Below are 19,499 nucleotides of genomic sequence, written 5' to 3' on the forward strand. Positions count from 1 at the left end.
AAAAAAAAAAAAAAAAAAAAAAACTGGGACTGACCCCCAATTTTTAGTTTTCAGTTTCCACCAGATTTTCATTAATATCGCCCTGGAATCCTTAAAAATGTATGAAAATAAAAAGGAAATACGATGCTCTAAGCATCTGAAGCTTCTTTCTAGTGTTTGTTTCCTTTAAATCTCAAATTATATTCTGCATTTGATTTTCCTCTCAAGCTAGATGTAATGTCACACCTGTCTTTGGAGTCTTCTTATTCTCAGTCTGGAAACAGTGGGAGCTTTTTATCAGCATCACAATTCAATTACAGCGCGTTTTTTCTCTCCGCTTCGTGTTCAAACTCTGAAAAACCATGTCCACAAATATACAGTTTACAGCACTGTGTGTGCCACCAAAGAAACACAAACCCAGTGGAAGAGCTAATAAATAATTGATACCAGCGAACATCACTATGGTCTGAATGCGTGTCGGCTTTTATTGGCAACTAAAACGACTTCAGAGAAGAAAAAGAACACATTGATTTTTCCCACAAGGGTTTTTAACTGAAGACATTCTTCAAAAAAATAAATTTGTGTTTATAGGGTCCAATTATTGCTACAGAGGCTTAGTTTAAGTTAGCATAAATATATTATAAAAGCATAAAATGATGCGGTTTTAGATCTGTTAGGTTTTTAAATATTTTTTGCTAAAAGGAGATTCTCCCCCACCCCCCAAACCACTGGAATCAAATGGTTGATCATTCTAACGTTTTTCACATGCTGCTGCAATAAAATGACTTTTTGCACATCTTTACCAGTAAATGTTTAGGGTGATGTAGCTTAAAGTGGAATGAGAGTATAGGTGTGTGTGTGCGCGTGCGTGCGTGTGAGGAATATATAAAAAAAAAGGTGTGTTCTATGAAAGGAGTCTGAGTGTTTCTGATCACAGAGCTGCAGGCTGATTGCCCCCAATCTGCTTTCCAGAACTGAAAGACCAGCAGTGACCCTTACCTCTTCTGACAAACATCTTCATCACTTTACAACAACCAACCTGCACTGCCAAAGGGAAAGAGGAAGAGGAGGAGCTCAAGAATGGGATGAAGAAAAGGTTCAATCCAGGGCGGATGGGAGGATTGAAGATGTCACTCTCATCCCAGATGGTCTTTCAGACATTTGTTTTGGTGCATTTCAGTTTCTCGTTGCAAAAAGAGAAAAAAAAAATATCCTCACTCTCTCTGAGGGAACAAAAAGAACCACTTTGTTAGCTTAACGTTTGTAGCTTCTATCCTTTTATATTAGAGCGTTTTCTTTACCCGGTTTATAAAAACAAAGACAGAAAGAGACTATAGTGTTTGTTGCGTGTTGCGAATATCAAATTCGGCTTCTGCTGATCTCCAACACGCCTCTGACATTCAAAGAATACGTCATCTACGTCTCTGTTATTACATCAGCAAAACTCTAAAATGTCCCAAAATTATGTTGGCATAAAACGAAGCCAACGGCTTCAGACTGAAAGAGAGAGGGTTTTTTTTTTTTTAGTGCATTCCTTTTGAAAATGAGTTTCAATAAATTACAGCTCCTGTTTTCCTTTAACAAGGTGTAAATGCAAAGAGAAATATTTAACTCATTAATCCGGTTTGAAGAACATAGAAATAAATGTTTTTTGTTTTTTTTTACCTTATAAAACAATCAACACAAGCTATTTCACATTAATGCTTTTTTATTATATTATTATTAATTTACACAATGGCGGGCGGGAGCTGTAATTTACACATTGCAGTAAATCATCCAGGTTTTTATTATTATTTTTTTTTATTTTTATGTTTGTAAATGTAGCTTATTCATCCACATTCCTTGTGTTGCTACCAGCTGCTGAGTAAGTTCACCTTCAGTTCAGCTCTTGTTTCATTTCACTGGCACAAGGCGGCGTTTTATCACTCATGTTTGGCGTGAAATTACATAAGCTTCAAACGCAGAACGTGATGAATCTCACAAATCGACGCTGAAATGAAGTTGAACTGAAAATAAGCAGATTTCAAAGCTGGTCGATGCATCTCGTACGGGAAAGAAGACGAAGAAAAATGAAGGTCGTTAAAAAAAATATAATAATAAGAAGAAGAGCAGCTTTTCAGTAGCTTAGCGCCTCGTCGGGTTTGTCTACTGTTCAACACTAACCATTCCTGCTGGGTCCCAGGGGAACATGGGAGATTAAACTGACATTTTTAACTGGGAGAGACGACTGGTAAAAACTGGACGATGATTTGGGAGAGTGCCAACCGATACCTCGGGAGTGAAAACCAATTGGAGCGGCGATGCAAGTCAGCCTTACTCTGTGCCGGTTCCAGCGCGGAGATGCTTTGTTTCCAGAGAATGTCTCCATGCAAAATTTCATTTGGTTTAAATTATTCAAAGCGAGCCTCGGATCAGCGACGGTACCAAAACGAAGGCGACTTGAAACCAGTTCTGTCCCAGATTCAGACTAATGCAACTTTTTACACGTCCGCTGCAACTACAAACCTGCTTGTTGTCGTAGTTCTTCACTGTTCACGCCCGGCTGCTTTTCATATCCCGCTACACTTAACACTAAGAAGAAGAAAAAAAGCCTGTTAGAAGACGATAAAGCGTATGGGATTGAATCGCGCATGCTTCACCCTTTCTTTTCTGTCAAATTCAGCCAGTTTAGAACAGGAGGCTGCTGTATGTGACTGGTTTAAGTTTAGATGATCTCAATTGACATAATCTGACTTCATCATGCTGCTGGATGTGTCGTAGCTGGTTTAGCGCAACCAAACGTTCTGCTCTGTTCAAGCGTGTTTTCGCTTTGCACAAAATACTAGAGGGGTGAAACAGTCGGTACAACATTATAGCGCAGCTTCAAGAGGGAGGAAGTTAGAGGGCCTGAAGTGCTCTTTAAACTCATAATGAATTTCTATGTTGTCTTTTTCAAATTTTTTGCAGAATCACACCAAATTACACCGTTTTTATTCTGAGAAGCTTAAAGAAAAGGCTTTGTTGTTCAAGCGGACTCTTCTGAGAAAACCTGTACCACTTCCCTTTATAATTGGACCTTTTTAAAATTATATTTAAATTAACAGCTTCTTATAAACATCCAGTCTGGAAAGCGTAACATGTCCAGTGGACTGCGAGACTAATGGAAAAAAAAAAAACTTTCTAAACACAGGTCTTACTTCAACTATGCAGCTAAATAACATTCCACGAGGGGAGGAAGCTTTGACTTCTAATCCTCTTGCAAAACAGAAGAAAAAAAAAATAAAATAAACATGAAAAAAAAATAAAAACACTTTCATCTCTAGGCAGCTTTTGGAAGCGACTGCTGTTCCACATAGGAAAATCTCATTAAATAAATCTGTAACGCCACATCAGCTGAATCTGTAGAGTCTCTCACGGTTCGTCTTTTCTCTGTGAAACTGGTCTAGTAGTTTGGGAGGGTGGGGTCTGTCGCTCCACCTTCCTGCTTGTTTGTAATATTGCCACTGTGTATTTTGTTGGTGAAGAAAAACCACTACAGATCAACTTGTTTTTGCCACCTTTTCTCTGCTTCTGGTTCAGGGCTTTTTTTCTCTCTTTGAACCGACCGCAGGAGCTTTAGGGGGAGGCCAGGTTGACTTTTCCAAAAATGTTTGTAGCTTTAATGACAACTTTATTTAAAAAAAAAAAAAATCTGAATTTTAATCTTTTTATTCAGATTACAAAGCTGACGATCATTACCAGCTGATTTTAAATTTGTCTGGGATTTTTAACTAAAATGTCTTTATAATCAGATTGTTTATTCCGCACAATGACGGCACATTTTTGTATCTCATCTAAAACACTTTTATGAAGACGGACATTTTGGAGAAATTAACCAGCCGCCTCTTTGCTTCCTGCTACCAACACATCACTGGTAGGTTGTTTTAGTCTAGCTGCATAAATCGTGTTGTCTCCTCACACGCAGCCACTCCTCGCCCCTGTGTAACACTGTTCAAATAAACAATTGTTATACTCTGAAACACTTCCAGTCGTCTTTTTTTCCCCCATGCACTTGTTTTATTGATATTAAAACCTAAATAATGCAAACCGACGTAGATAAGCTGAGAACTGTGTAGAAGATCAATATCATATTAACACTACAGTATCCAATTTAAGAAAACGATGCAAAAGAGTTGTTACACATTTTGAGACGTATCCACTATTTCCACACTGAGGAGTGTTCACATATTATATGTAATGTACATAAGTTAAATTAGTCCATCACTGCTAGAGATTCCTGTCAGGAATAGGGATGTGATCCAAAACTTCTCCTCCTCAGACTGGCACTTCTGTGCCTCTGCCTGTGGATGGCACTTCGGTCCTGCTCAAGACTGGACAGATCCGCCTCAGCTGGGGATGAGAAGAAGGAACAAGTCAGGGCAAGACAGAAAATGTTGGTTTAATGCTAATTGTATAAAGCAATGGATATTGAAGAGTAATGTTCATTTTAGTGGCTTAGAATTCAAATTATTTGTAGTAGCCATTTGGGTGGTTTCACTATAGATACGGTTCTGAAAACTTGCGAGTAATTACAGGTGATGCTCGGAACGAGTGGAGTTATTAGCATCACAAGCTAATCATTTAATTCTCTGCATTTTGTACTTTTCAGTACTTTTATACCCTCTAGCAATATGCTAACTGAAGGCGGTTTTCGTTTAAAAATAATACATTTATTTTTAATATGGCTATTATGCACAACGCAGCCTTAGGATATGTTTTGCTTACAAACGTTTCCATTTCGATTTCTGATTCTAATAGACCTCATTCAGTTTTTCAACTAGAAACTATACAAGACCGACATCTGAGTAAAAATTTGATTGAATAAATAGCATCCCACAACCAAGTCACGCAGTGCTAATGCTCATGTTTCGGATAGCCGAGAACTTACTACCGTAGGGGACAGTTTCACTCCACGTAAGGGTCCCAGTGATTGGTTAGGGGCTTTTTTTTTTTTTTTATACCAGTAAAAACTGTATGAGACATCGGAATATTCCAAGATTTTTTGTTTAGCACATTAAGCTAATAGCTCATCTAATGTGTCTTTAGAGATATTATCAGTAAATGGAAACAATTATATTTTGTTCGTAAGCTACAATAAAACTAAATGTAAGTGTTTTTTTTTGCTGAAATTAACTTAGAAAGACAAGGGGGTTTTTTTGTTTTCAATTTTTCACATTTTATGACGTAAACATTTGTTTTACTAGCTTCTAGCTTTGAAGCTAGTTTAGCGTTAGCTCGCATGTTAGCTCGTCTTCTAGTTAATTAAGTCTGTACTTAGCATTGGATCATTATGTAGTTTACAAATAAAATATCTTCAAGAGGGGGAGCACTGCAACACTAAACGGAAAAGAAGTATTTAAGAATATCCATGAAAACTTAGCACTTCTTTGTAAAATAGGTAAATTAGGCAATGATCACAAAAAAAAAAAACTTTTTGTAGCTGTAGTAAAAATAGCTAATTTAATCATAGTGAACCACCAAAGGATTTTCGCTCTAGAAGCACAGATGGGTAGATGTTTTGCTAATGGTGAAATGGGACATGACAGCCGTATTTAACTGATTATCAGTGAATGGCTGTAAACTGCGGGATTGAGCAGCTGTAATTGATTAGATCTGCTCCAAGCACAAACAGCAGATGACGAGATTTTCATATTAACTGATTCAAGCTCGTTTACCCTGGACATCTTCAAAAGAACGACACAAGAGACGAAAACACCCTCGCACCTCGCTTTTGATTTCATAGCTATTGCAACTGGGCACTTTTCCCTCAAACCTATTCGCAGCCGGATCAGATGGCCAAAGTAGAGTCACGACTTTATTTATGGGATGTGAACGACTGAATGCATCTGTTTGTGCTTTATGTCAACGCAAAGAACAAAGGGGCTCAGGTTAAATCGGCAGAGCAGCATTTGTGACCAAGTCCCAGAACACATACAGAGGAAAGAAAACAAATGTTTCTGAATATTAAACATAACTGACAGCCACGCGCTCTCCCCCTTATACTTCACTCTTTTTGCTTTAGATACACACGTGTAACACCATAGGACCACAGTTGTGTAACCATCTTAGTTATCTGTATCCTCGTGGTTAAATTTAGATTTATCCCAAAAATGTCACAGTGCTGATATTCAGGGGTTTTTTTTTATCCCCCCAGGAGCCAATTTTGGCCATTTTCACTTATTTATTTATTTATTTTTTGGATGTAGCTTACTCAGGACCCAAAGATATTTCTTCGTAGCCGCGGGCGACGAGTTGTCATGTGCAGCTCAAATAAATCTGGAGGTATGAGTAATCCCTGGCCTGCTGTTAGCACCGTGTGCTTGGATGATGCTAGGAAACAGGAAAACCTTTCTGCACATTCTCGTAATTGGGCTGCTCCTCCTCATTCTGCGATAAAATGAAAGTTTTCGCGGCCCCCGAAGGCAGCCTGCTGCGGTGTCTGCTCAGTTGCGATCGGCTCATGTTAAATACAACGGCAAGTTATCCGGATGACATGACACGAAGACCTAAAATCGCGCCCACCCTGTCTGAGTTTCCAGCTGAAGTAGATGATTAGTTGCAGCAGCAGCAGACAGACTGACAGGAATAGCAACAATCCAAACAGCCAGAGAGGAAGAAAGCTGTCTGTGTCTCTGTTTGTGAGCGTGACAGTCTGTTGCAGGAGGAGGGCCAGATCAGCCCAGGGGCCACTCAGCACCTCCATGCTTGTTCTAGAAGAGAGGAGCGGACATCAGGGGGTTGATGTGGCATAACGGACATTGCAGCAAAATCTGTGTTTATGATATTCACATTAAGATACATGTAATTTCACAATTTTTAACAAGATACTTTATTAATCTAGCCCAAGGGCCTGAAATAAAATTAGAATTCAACAGGCTGAACATATAGCTATGTTTTTAGTCTCCATTTCCTCTCCACACCTCCGTTTACCCCTCCCTCATTTTCACACTTTACATGTTCTTGGATATAAATTGTATACCCGTGCTCTGCATTCATTTCCAGCCCCATCTGTCACACCCACAGCTTAATTTAACTGGCATGTGTTGAGCGGCTCACTGACCCAGCAAGCAGGCTGTCTGAATTCGTGAAGAGCACCTGGTTTGGGTTAACATAAAACAACGTGGCTCTGCTCGTAACGTACCCCTCTCGCAACATGCTGCAATTTCTGCCCTCAACCCCGCTTGAAAAACATTGCATTCGTGAGGTAAACGAAACCTGCAGCGTTTAAAAGTCCTCCGAGTTTCTTGTAACTACGTGAATAAAGTTTTATCTGCTGCGTTATTTACCATAAGACCTTTGGCTGGTAGGTAAATGAAGATTCTTCGCAGCTTTCATGTCCCGGAAAAGCAACAACAAAATCAGATTGCGGATTTTTCAGGAAAAACTACTGAACTCCCCCCAAAAATTTTCATCTCAGACTCTGTAGGTCTCATTAAGTGCATTAAATGTTAACGTTTAATGACGGCACCGTTATTAAAAAAGGAAAAGAAAAAAAAAAACTGGAACACTTTGTGACTAGCTGTGCTTCTCCTGACTAAAAGAAAATCGCAAAAAGTCAACTGGTAGCTCTGTAGTTCTGCATCCAGATGAAACCAGGTTTTTTTAGGATGATCTCATTTGGATGATCTCATTTGGGAACATGAAACCACAGGTGAAATGCTTGGCCAGAATTTGCGCAGCACATTGGCACAAACGCTTTCATGCTTGCTGCGCAGCGGCAGCCCGGCGGGGGGAAGGTCAACGGATTTGGCTAGTCTCGCAGCCACATCACCTTGGTACTCGGCGGACATTGAACTTTTAAAGCTTGTCCACTGCTGGGTCACGCAAGCAATGAAACATGTCGTCTAAAAAGCAAAATAAAGACGTTTCCATTCAGTCTGGTTTTTAATTGAAACTTATGATTTATATGACATCAATTTTTTGGTTGTTAAATTAAGCATTTTAGCAAGTATAGTAATTTCATCGATTGTGCGTAGTTTTGGTTATTTTAGATTTTACAAAAACTATATTGATGTTTGGATACTTATATGTTTTGGATTTATGCGTTCAGATTTTTACAACCATACTTTGTTTTTCATATTTACTTCTGGTAGTTCCTCACTAAATTCATTTGCTTTTCTCCAGTTTATAATAATTGTTGTGTTTACCTATCTGTTTGGGTTTTGTAGGTTGTCGAACTTTCTTTTGTCAGTTTTTAACCTCAGAGAATCACTTTCCATTACAGTTGTTTCTGCGAAAATCAGTCTGCCTTGTTGTCAGAGTTGATCCTAAAAGCTTTTAAATGACATTATGTGTGTTTTTTTTTGTGTGTTTTTTTTTAAATACTCAAGGGTAGTTTTTAATCATTTTAGCACCTGCTATGTCCTGAAATGTAAAGACACAGACTGGAAAGAAGACAGCAGCATCAGAACTGCTTTCTGAGCCCGTGACTGGCACGGTTAACTATTATTTGATTTTAAATTATTTTCTCTCTTTCCAGCTTAACAGTAAAAATGTCAACCTGTTATTGTGGGAAATGTGTAACTTAGGAGTGCAGATAGCGTCATAGCGGACCACCTGACGCACAGAGCCACAAGTGTGTGTTTTTCCACACCGAATCACTGAACTTTTACGGCGACAGTTTTTAAAAAGTTGCGTTCATTTGCGATAGCCGCCCACAGGTATGATTTCGAGCGACTTGAAGCGGAGCAGAACCTATTTCTGGGTCGAATTTCTACCTGTGAAATTACAGCCTGCATCCGAGGGTGCACTTATGCACTGAATTTAAATTACACTCTTGTTCCTGAAGCAAACTGCCATGAAATTAGTCTGTTTTTCGCCCGCCGACGTCTGGTGACAAAAGCCAACGGCAGTAAAAAGATATGGAGAAGGAAATGAAATCGAGGCCCTCGTTCGCTTGCGGGGCACGCTCGTGCCGAACCAGAACTCAACTCTCGCCTTGTAGGAACGGGAAAGCAAAGGAATGCACTCACAGTTTTCAGGATCCTTCGGTGTCCTGCCAGGTCCAACCTCTGTCAGAGTGTGACAGCAATTTATTTTTATTTATTTATTTTGCAAAAAATAAAAGAAAAAAAAGAACCCAAAAGAAGACATTCTTGCTCTGAGGAATAATCTTTTCCTCTGCTTTTGCCATTTGATCAGATCTGCCACTGTTCTCGACTCTCTGCCACTCGCCCTCTGTTGTCAGTGTGAACTTTGTTCTGTTTCAACAGTCCAGCCTTGTGATTAGTAAGAAGATTAGCTGTAGCGGCCTGAGTGAGTGTGTGCCTTTGTAACGTGGAGATACTGCGCAGGGGTTCTTCACGTTTCAGCTTCCTCCAAAAGAGCAAAAATTCAAAAGGGAGTTCTTCGTTTCATATGCAACGCCTTGAGTGCACGCGTCCAGTCTCTGATCACTGAACCTCAGGACTTTGGACTTGCTGCCTCGTAAAATGCTCAACAACACAGAGACGCTTTCGCCTGCTTGTCTCTGTCCTCTTTCTAAGCGAACATCCAGTCTGTCTCGGATTCTTTCTTTAAAACTTCTGTTTTCGTCTAATTGTATCTCTGCAAGCAAACCCATTGTTCCCTCTGCTGATCAAACACAACATTCATGGTGTGGCGTTGAATTGCTTTTCTGTTTGTTTTTTGTTTTGTTTTGTTTTTTGTTTCAGTTCAGCCCCACCATTTCATATCTTTTTGTATTTTTCACCTTTTATTTTGCACGCAAGTTAAATGAAAATTCACCTTCACTTTGCAGCTTTTCCATAAAGCCTTATCTAATCTAGACAGGTGAACCTTTTGGGTTTAGTTCAATAAAGAGTAATAACTGTATTTGTAATGTGATGTATGATGGGGGGGTGGGGAGGAAGAATACAAAGAAAAATTTTCACTTTTATGTAGCTATCTGTTAAATTAGGTAAAATGCCTGTCAAATATTAAGTCCAGTCATCGGCTAAGACGGCGACGTGATCTGGAAAAATAAAATCTTTCACTTCCAACTGAGGGGAAGTAACCCAACCACCTGAAAGAAAACACTTTCTGAATTATTAAAATATTGTCACTGAAGCACCGTGCCGGTATGATTCACATTTGTTTGACTTTGTCTAATTTTACGTCCCTCCCAGCAGCCTGCAAAGCTATCGTTCTCCTGTGTTGTGCAGGCATTTAAAACTGATTGGTTATCAATTTGAGGCCAAATTTCAGGAGTTCAGAGCGATCGTTTGAAAATGTAAAACTACCCTCCTAACTCTTTATCTCAGTCATCTGTGAACAAGTAAAGGCATTGTTTGCTGCAAACAAACAACAACAACAAAAAAGGAATTGACTGTGCATAAATGTGAACAATCTGTTGGATTTTTTTTTTCTTCTTCACAGATTTAACTTTAATGTCTTTCCCACCAGCCAGTTCCATTACTGAAAGAAAAACCGCCTTAATGATCCTATCAAAATGCAGCTCCGTCTCAAATCACTCCACCAGATGTTTCATTTAGCCCGTTCCTAATAAGCTCCTAAAATCACAAAGTTAAAAGAAAGAGAGAGAAAAAAAATGCTCTGAGTTCACCGTTTACCATCACCACCGCCGGGACTTGAAAGCACCGACGTTTATGTTTGATTTCAGCGAGCGACCTTTGCACTAACTTGGTAAAGGAAGATGTGTGTTTTTTTTTTCTTTTTTCTTTCTTGAACCCTGTTACTGTCACGTCTCGCCATCGGTGTTTCTGTGGTATGAAAGCAGAGCCGTTCCTGTCTCAGTCGGGCGTGTTTTCGTAAAACTCACAGGCGTTAGCGCCGGTCGGTGAGCCGCGCAGGCTAATGGAGTGACGCCATTGTGAGGATCAATAAGAATCGATCGCCTTTGTGTGATCAACAGATAGGGGAGGGAGGGAGGGAGCTTGTTTTTGGAGAAGTGTGTCTTCATGTCGCCTTTTGACCGACGAAGCAAAGCGGGGCCAATTCTGGAAAATTACCCACACGTCTTTCTACCGGGGGGGTTTACAGATCTTTGTTTCTCCGTTTCTGTTTTGCTGTTTGATCAGAGAATTAATTACGTTTAGGCATTTTGCTGTTTATGTGTTTGTTTGTTGTCTGATAAATCACCACACGTGGCTTTATTGGGTTTGCGTCGGCTTTTAAGGAAAAGACAGAGCCTGGAGCCATTTTAAATTTAAACAGCTTAATGTTTTCAAGTGGTTTTATGAGTTTTCTCTCATGCATAATTGTTCAATAATGGCCTTTTTTTGTTTATAAGGAAGAAAGGGCCTCGCGAAATTAAATCACACGCCAAAAGACTGCACAGGGAAACGACCACTAGAACTACATCAGAGAAAGCAATAACTTGCAGTAAATTAGGTTAATGCATCAAAATTCTAACAATAAATTAATTTAAAGGGGGAGTTCAAGATTTCTAGGACTTTCTCATGCGAGAAACCAGGATGTTAATTGTGCCATCAGTGATATACTCTGACATTACAGAGTTTAACAAATGTAGCAATGAATGGGTGAATGAATGAATGTTTATTTCAAACAATATTTATTAATTAGTAGTAAAAAAAAAGTATGAAAATCAGTTCAAAGAGGAGCAGAAAAAAGTAAATACTCCTTATTCTATTTTAGTTTTATTCTATTGCATATAATTTAGTGGACTGAGGTGACGATGTCGTTGTGCTGAAAAGAAATATTTACCCGCGTTTCATAGGAACTGAACTGAGCCGAACCACTTCTGCTCCCTGCTGTAAGCTGTCATCTTTCATGCCTTCACTCGGCGCTTTTCAGGTGCGGCCTGGATCGATGTCTCTGCGCTTTTGTTGGATGTTAAAAAGGAAGCAAAGGAAAGAGCTGTGAGTTCTTTGTGAAGCTGTCTACCCAGGATAACCTTTCATGAATATTTTCCTTTCATACAGGATGACGCTAACTGCAATTGCAGCTACACGTTTCAGCTTTGTTTAACAGGCACCTGAATGGTGTCTTTCTGTAAAGAAATCAAATACCTTTTTTTCTTTTTTATCATCTTACAGGTAATTTGTGCAAATGGCTGACAGCTTTTCACCTCTCTCAACTTATCTTCTGTTCCCAGCCACCTCTTGATTTCTTCACGAGCCACTTTGTTCCTTTTCTGACCGGTTTCATTTTTAAGCCAGTATGTCAGTGTGAAGGAATCTAATTCGGCGTGTGTGACAGTCAACAATTAGACCTCCCCCTATAAAGTGCCACTGTGGCCCAGTGGAGTTAGCATGATGACTCTCGGTCTTTCAACTCCCAATTAGTGCACATGCACAGTTAATAGGAGGCTTTTAGATGTGATGCAGGGAATACCGGCGTCTGGCTTCTTATTAAAACAAGACTTCACACATTTTCAAAGTAAACACTAGTCAAATCACATAAAAACATCAACAGGTTACAATTACGGTTTCCCATGTGGCTCTCTGCCCAGGGCGTCATAGCTTGGAGACAAACAGCTGCTCAAAAAGAAAAAAAATCTCATTTATATGTCCAGTCAATTGAGCTGATTTGCAGCTTACTCGGTACTAAACTAAAAAAAAGTTTTGTTTTAGTTTTTTTTTTTTTTTTTTTATGAAATCGAGTGAATTTAAAGTTTTTAGTTTACACTTCACAAAAATGCATTAAAGCATTATTTAAGATGTATTTAAGGTAGATTCCAATTGTGAAAACACACACACAAAAAAACATTTTCAGTGCTCTCTATTTATTAGGATCACCTAATTTGAAGCAAGTTAATGCACAATACAAAGCGTGACTAAAAATGAACATAGTTATTTCAGTTATTAGAGATGCTTTCAGTTGCAGCCGGCTAAATAAGGGGCTCAACAAGGGCGAAATTCATGCTCCAACCGCCGCTGACGGTTAAAGGAGACAGGTTAGCAAGGATACAGAACATAAAATATAATAATAAAAAAGATTAGTTGTACACAGTGAGCACGCTGCTTTCTGACATGACAAGCTGGACCTCTAAGCTAGACAGCACTCCCAATTAAGATTACTGTGAATATTTTCTAACAAGCACCATGCGGGCTGTCACCATGTTGCTGTGCGATAGTGAGAGAGCGAGGGTGTGCGCATGCTGAGGGGAATGCCTTTACGATGATGGTGATGCAGAGTGACTATGAGCATGTATTTCCCAACATTTTCTTGAATCTCCTACCTTACTTTTTCTTTGTGTGTGTGTATGCTTTTATGAAATGCTTTCCGAGACCCATCTCCAATTTTCCTCCCCGCCTGCCTGTCTTGTTTAGCTTCCAGTTGTCATAGAAACCTTTTGGCCTTTTTAGCATAAGTTTTGTCTAGGGTCGCCAATGATGCTCATCTCCATAGTAACTGACTTAAAACAAAAAAAAAAAAGAAAAAAGAAAAAGATTCAAACCTTCCAACAAGAAGTGTGACATTTACTTACAGGCGTAGTGCAGCAAGAATGTGCATTTTCTGGGACATTCAGTATTGACTGGCAGACATAAGGCTAGGAGCTAAGAAAGCACAAATCTCTCCATGCCCAAATAAAACGGTGTGGCAGCAGCAAATCCATAGATGTTTTATATCAAATTATATCTTTATAATTTGACATAAAGACATCACAGTTTATCACTGCTTCCCATTTCACTCAAAAGTATCTTTACACAAGCAGTAGCACAAATGTTTTCTATACATAAAAATGTGAAAAGTTCTCAGCTTGAGTTCTGTTGTAGAGGACGGGGAAAAAAAAATCAGGGAAAACAAAAGAAATCTCTTATTTTGTTTATTTACAAGCTACAAACACTGCAACATAGCTTGGCAATACAGGAAGTTAGAAAAGTGGTTTAAAACCTTAGTGAACCATTTGGGAGTAGGAGTTACATACATAACACATGCTCTTTTTTTTTTTTTCTGGGGTGAACTAGATGGAATTTCACAAAAATATTTCAGATTTAAAAATTGTGAAAAACATGCCCAATTCAAAATGTATACACACATCTACATGTTTATGGAGAGTTTTTTTTTTTTTTACATCAAACAATTTTCAATAATTGAACAAGTATGGCAAAAAAGACAACAAAAAAAAACGAAAAAAAAAAAACGAGGAATTTGAGGATACACTCAAAACAGACCTGTGCTAAAGCTCAATCTGAACAATTAATGAAATACAGGGAATAAAATATGACTGGCTAAAACTACCAGTTACATAATCTAATAAATCTGTAAGTTATGTAAAATGTTTATTAGAATAAAAAAAGCAAAACAAAACAAGACCCAAGTTGAAATTGAGTCAAGACCCTAGACAACGTACAAATATTTCACAGCTAAATGAAGCTGTGCAGATCGAGTATTCATACTGAAATCGTTTCCTCTCCAGTGTGGATCCTCATCATGTGCCTGTTTAAATTTGATTTCTGGGTAAATCTTTGTCCACATAGATCACAACAGAAAGGTTTCTCTCCCGTGTGGATTTTTAAACCTACGCTTTGGCCAAATCTCTTCCCACATTGATCGCAAAAGAAAGGTTTCTGTCCTGTGTGAACTATCATGCGAGTTTTTATACTTGATTCATTGTGAAATCTTTTTCCACAAAGATCACAGCGGGACAGTTTTTGGCCTGTGTGGATCGTCATGTGTCGGTTTAAACGTGATTTAGGACCAAATCTTTGTCCTCATAAATCACAACAGAAAGGTTTCTCACCGGTGTGGATTCTCATGTGAATGTTTAAACTTAATTTATGGCTATATCTGTTGTCACATAGATCACAAGAGTAAGGTTTCTCTCCCGTGTGGATTCTCTTATGTACCCTTAAAAGTTTTTTTTTCCAGTAAATGTTTTACCACAGTCTTCACAGCTAATCCTCACTCCTGTCTGCACTTTGTTTTTGTGAGTCAACATTTTTCTTCTCTGTGAAACACGCATTATCCTCAGAGGTTGAAGACTCCATTTCTGACTGCGTCACATGTTTCTGAGGAGAGCGACTGTGAAGAAAATGATCAGTACTCTCAGATGAGCTAACAGGTTTGCTAACAATATTTCTATCTGACTCAGGAGCTTTGGTCCCCTTGCAGGCATTGTGCCCGTCTACATCATCGTCCTCTCCGTTGTCCTCGGCGCCTATGGAAGTGGAACCATCTCCGTGATTTTGTCTAGTGATAGATATTCCCCCGTTATTCTCTTCTGGAAGCTCAGTGCCTTTAATTTGGTCTTGATAAAACTGTGAGAGCAGAGGGGGCTGTTTATCATTTTCACCAGTGCCAGTGACTGGAAACCTGATAGCATTGATCTCCTCCTTCCTGTTGAGCTGCTCCGCCCCCAGACTGACGCAGACTCCCTCCTGTTTCTCCTCCATGTGGTGGAGCTCAGGTCAGGTGGAGTGCAGGTCAGCACAAGATCTGTGATATTCAGGGGCTTTTTCTTTAATCGCCATCATCCGCTTGACATATGCAGGAAACATTGAAGCACATTATACATATTAGAAAAGTATATATTAGAAAAGGTCGCTTGAGTGAAATGCTCATCCTCTCTGGCTAAGTAAAAGACTGCTTCTTTAAAGAAACTCTGGAACAAAGATTTATTGGTTGACTGTGTATCTAGTAATTGTACATAAAGTCTGAAACTGCTCTAGCTGAGCTCTGATGACGTTGCCAAAGCGGTTTTATTTTCTCTAACCTGAGAGAAGGTGATCCACAGCAGAAAGCTTCATCGGTCTCTAGGCCAAGAACAGCAAAAGCATTTCACTTTACCCAGCCACCGCTGCCGGTAAATGGCTTCCTATGTAAGACGCTATGTTTTGGTAGCAGAAGCAAGATCAACTGAGGAAGAAGAGAGAGCTGATTCTAATGAAGGACAACAACCCAATTTATTTGAGAATTGCGCAAGAAGGCAATGGCCAGGCTACTGGGATAATAGTTACCACTAAAAAAAGACCCTTTAGGTAACAAGATAATTTGTATGTTTGAAATTAATGAAAAATTTTTGATATTAGGTAATGTATACGGTTATAGTAATCAAATCAAAAGATTAATTTCAGAATTAATATTTTAAAAGATCTGTCTCGAAGATATCTAAACAATGGATGAATGGCTAAATAGATCCCTCTGGGATTAGTAATTTGAAGGATTAATGATTACTTTCATCATTTCTTTGTTTAAACTTGTATCTTTCACAAATAAAGTTCCGGAAAATAGAAAGGCAGCCCTTCACAGCGACAGGGAACGCAGCCAGCCAATCGTGTGTAGCGTTGAAAAGCTAAGTGGATTCGCACTGCTAAACAAATGAACCTCGAGCTAGCGGAGTTTTGGCACGATAGTGCCCCCATACCAAGTCCCTCTTCTTCATCACACAATCTAGTTTCTTCCTCTACAGTGCAGATAAGTCGCTCAAATCTTCGCTGAAATCGCTCACAACCTTCCTCCGCTTATGTGTACGCAGCCATACGTTGTTTACTTTTAGCATGTGCTCGTTACGTTACAAAATGGCGCCAACTGTAGACTGGATGAAAACATACTTACCTAATCTGTGCAGCAGAACCTTGGGGTTGAAACGAGCCTCCATGACCTCGTGTTCCAGCTCGACTTCTTTCTCCTCTTCGTTTTAGTTGTTTCGGTAATCTGCCCCACAGCTGCAGCCTCCGTTTGAGATGTTGTCTCCTCTAATGGGACTCCTGAAGCAAAGCTCCAATGTAAGTATAAAAAAAAAAACCAAAAAAAAAAAAAGAAAAAAAACCGCGGCGTTTGTGACATCAGGGGCGGATTTTGTAAGGTAGGCTACCGCGTGGGGGAAAAGCTATTTGTATAAGGGGGAAAAGCTATTTGTATTATAACTTATCTTATCAAAGAAATATTTTTGCTAGAAAAATTAATTGTTAAAAAGAACCACAAAGACAGAAAACCCCCAAAATTAGTCTCTTTCGCTTTATTACTTGCTCACCGGCAAGTGCTAGGTCAAAAACAGTCCCTGTGTGCTACAGCTTCTACACATGTGCTTCGACGTTTATTCCAATAGACTAATAAAACACTGAACATTTAATGTCATTTATTTCAGAATATGTTTAAGGGCTTCGAGCGTCAATATGTTGCAACAAATGCAGTGCGCACACTCATTAAATCCAGCCTTGGCTACAAGTATTTAATCTCTCCTTGAACTTTTGCCTCACGGTGTTTCTGATGCCACACTTTTCTTGTACAGGAAGCAAGGAGCAGAGACGAGCAGAATACATGTTGTGACTAAAAGAAGCATAAAGGGCGGAGGAGAGAAAATAAAAACGAGTCGACGGTCAGGGAAAAGTGGACAAACACCTGGTTTGTTTTCTCCTCCTACGTGGTACTCAGAGCTGCTTTGTTGGTATTTCATCTCTGATTTGGGCATTTGGAAGTTGGAAAGCCACAAGGTGAAAAAGGGTAAGAGGATAATGAAAGTTAAAAATAATAATAATAATTATGATTAGCCTCCACTTTGCGAGAGGTCGCAGAGACTTGCGAAGGGAAATCAGGTTTCTCACAGATTAATCGGTTAATAACGCCTGTCGCAGTAATCAGCAGTTTGAGAGTATTCGCAGAGATGAGAGCTGCTGCAGAGACTAATGCAGAGACAACAAGAGGGGCTGGTGGGTGGACGTGTGAGACAGAAGGAGAGAGGAAAAATAATGAAGGCAGAGAAAATTTTACAAAGTGGTGCAGGCAAATATTTCAGATCCCAACTCCGGTTGATTCAATCTGTTGTTTTGACAGTCGGCAAGAGGCAGACAGAGTGCTGCTGGAAATTACTAATCAGCCGAGAAGGAGGCATGATGAGGGCTAACGCAAGAGAGGACCAGACAGCGAGGGAGGACGATGATGAAGGAAAAGGGGTTAAAAGAGACGTGGTGGGCGGATGTGAGAGCGAGCGGCGACGAAGGGGACACCGGGGGAACGAGAGGGACGCGGGGCTGGACGGGCGAGGAGGAGGAGAGAGGACACTGAAAAGTCAGGAGAGTTGCCGAGCGCGCTTTGCATATTTCATCTCAGTCGAGCCAAAGAGCAGAAGCTGTGAGAGCGAATAATGAAACAGGGGAAGCCTGAGTGAGGGAACAGCTTTGCACTGACTAATACTCGTTACTATAGCAGCGATTTAGCATCAGGGCTGGAGAGTGGTTACATAAGAGTGGGCCAGTAGCGTCCTTTATTAAATTTGCACTCGCATCTTGAGTAAGGACCTCTATCCCGATCGGCTCATCGGGACTCTGCTTACCTTGGAGATGGAGGCTTTTTTAGCCTTCTGCACACTTTGATGTCATCGTGCAGGTCTAATCTTTTAATCCCCAACTCCGAGATGCACCCCTGCTTCTCATGAGTTATTAATCTCCGTTCTGCTGGAAGTAAACGGGAGTAACATTCCAGCCACAAATGTGAACTGTTGGATGCACATTTCTCTGTACAGATGTGCAAGAAATGATCCCATAGTTCTGTCGGTTGTGTATCTTGAAAACATTTATCTAAATATCTGTATTTAGATCAGGGCATCTAGCTTTTCAATAAAGAAATATAGTGATTACATAAAGAATCAGAACTAGAGAAAGAAGTTTACAGAGAGACCAAGAAGCAATCTCCCTGCTGCAAAATCAACAACTTTAAGTTTGAGTTACACTGCCCATAAGAACAACCCCAATGCCTTCTGGAGACTTCTTTTGTGGTAAGAGGAGACAAGATTGACTCCTAAAGTGTTCCCGTCTTTAGGAGTCAATTTAGGAGCGCTGCATGGTGTCGATAGCATTTATGCTGAGGGTCTATTTTGCTGGTAGCGGTACTTGCACACAAAGAAGACGGACCCTCAAACTTCAGTTCGGATCGGCGTATGGACGATTAAAACGATGGGGAAACAACTGGATGTTCCAACAGAACAATGGTTCCGATGACGGATCCAAGCTGTGTCTGGAATGGAGAGAAGGCAGCCGTACCTGCTGCGCTCACTCCGCCGCGCAATAATCAGCGCCAGAGTGCACGGATATTTAACACATTTCCTGCTATTATTTTTGTGTCGGCTGCTGGTTTGCTTTCTAAACATCGCCTACAGAAATTGGCTTAATGGAAATTGCGTGTTTTACAGAACAGTATGTAACCCTGCAGTTCGAAGTCAATTTAGCAGCTGTTTTTTTTTGTTTTGTTTTGTTTTTTCCCTCTCCTGTTGGCAATCTGCACTTTTATCTCAGTGACTGGAGCATCAGTTGTGGAGCAGCTGTCCCCATGGTGCCCACTGGTTTTAGATGAGCAATACAATAATGTTTTCACATAATCAGCTAGTCAGCATTAGTGAAGATAGTCTTGAGAATCGTCACCCCCGAATCGGTGGTGATGGTGAAAATATTAATTTTGAATCATATGTTCATTTAAAAAGAAAACAAAAAAAACAGTGATCAGATGCTGCCGTCTCTTTATGTGGGAGAGGAGAGGTGAAAGAGAGAGAGAGAGAGAGAAAAGCAGCTTTTACTTAGACGTTTTACGTAACATTCACAAATATAATTGTAATGAAATGGTTGTTCCTTTGACATATGATAATGAGAAAAGCACCAAACGGG

The 19,499-nt window shown here is 39.8% G+C and overlaps 2 protein-coding genes and 3 long non-coding RNA genes across 5 annotated transcripts in view; 3 read left to right on the plus strand and 2 right to left on the minus strand.

Annotated features, from left to right (window-relative positions):
• Window positions 1-3,134, plus strand: part of LOC107837198 (band 4.1-like protein 2) — a gene marked incomplete at its 5' end in the record, with an annotated part of 9,331 nt that extends 6,197 nt beyond the window's left edge. Inside the window, one exon of the mRNA XM_016675856.1 lies at window positions 952-3,134. The remainder of the gene's footprint in view (window positions 1-951) is intronic.
• Window positions 3,135-6,195: 3,061 nt separating this feature from the next.
• Window positions 6,196-9,204, minus strand: LOC107837199 (uncharacterized). The gene is made up of 2 exons (XR_001663203.1): window positions 8,970-9,204; window positions 6,196-6,707 (listed from the first exon to the last, which is right to left on the minus strand). It is a non-coding gene; the product is annotated as an uncharacterized LOC107837199 (long non-coding RNA).
• Window positions 9,205-13,687: 4,483 nt separating this feature from the next.
• On the plus strand, window positions 13,688-14,922 carry LOC107837205 (uncharacterized). The gene is made up of 2 exons (XR_001663208.1): window positions 13,688-14,395; window positions 14,636-14,922. It is a non-coding gene; the product is annotated as an uncharacterized LOC107837205 (long non-coding RNA).
• LOC103144170 (uncharacterized) lies at window positions 13,714-16,548 on the minus strand. Its single transcript, XR_476892.1, has 2 exons — window positions 16,459-16,548; window positions 13,714-15,380 (listed from the first exon to the last, which is right to left on the minus strand). It is a non-coding gene; the product is annotated as an uncharacterized LOC103144170 (long non-coding RNA).
• tmem244 (transmembrane protein 244) overlaps window positions 16,477-19,499 on the plus strand; it is a 45,380-nt gene continuing 42,357 nt past the window's right edge. Inside the window, exon 1 of the mRNA XM_007561022.2 lies at window positions 16,477-16,628. Coding sequence (XP_007561084.1) covers window positions 16,587-16,628 — 42 coding nt within the window. The 5' untranslated portion in view covers window positions 16,477-16,586. The remainder of the gene's footprint in view (window positions 16,629-19,499) is intronic.

The sequence above is a fragment of the Poecilia formosa genome, unplaced genomic scaffold (genome assembly GCF_000485575.1).
Source record: "Poecilia formosa unplaced genomic scaffold, Poecilia_formosa-5.1.2 Scaffold122, whole genome shotgun sequence".
Taxonomy (NCBI): Eukaryota; Metazoa; Chordata; class Actinopteri; order Cyprinodontiformes; family Poeciliidae; genus Poecilia; species Poecilia formosa.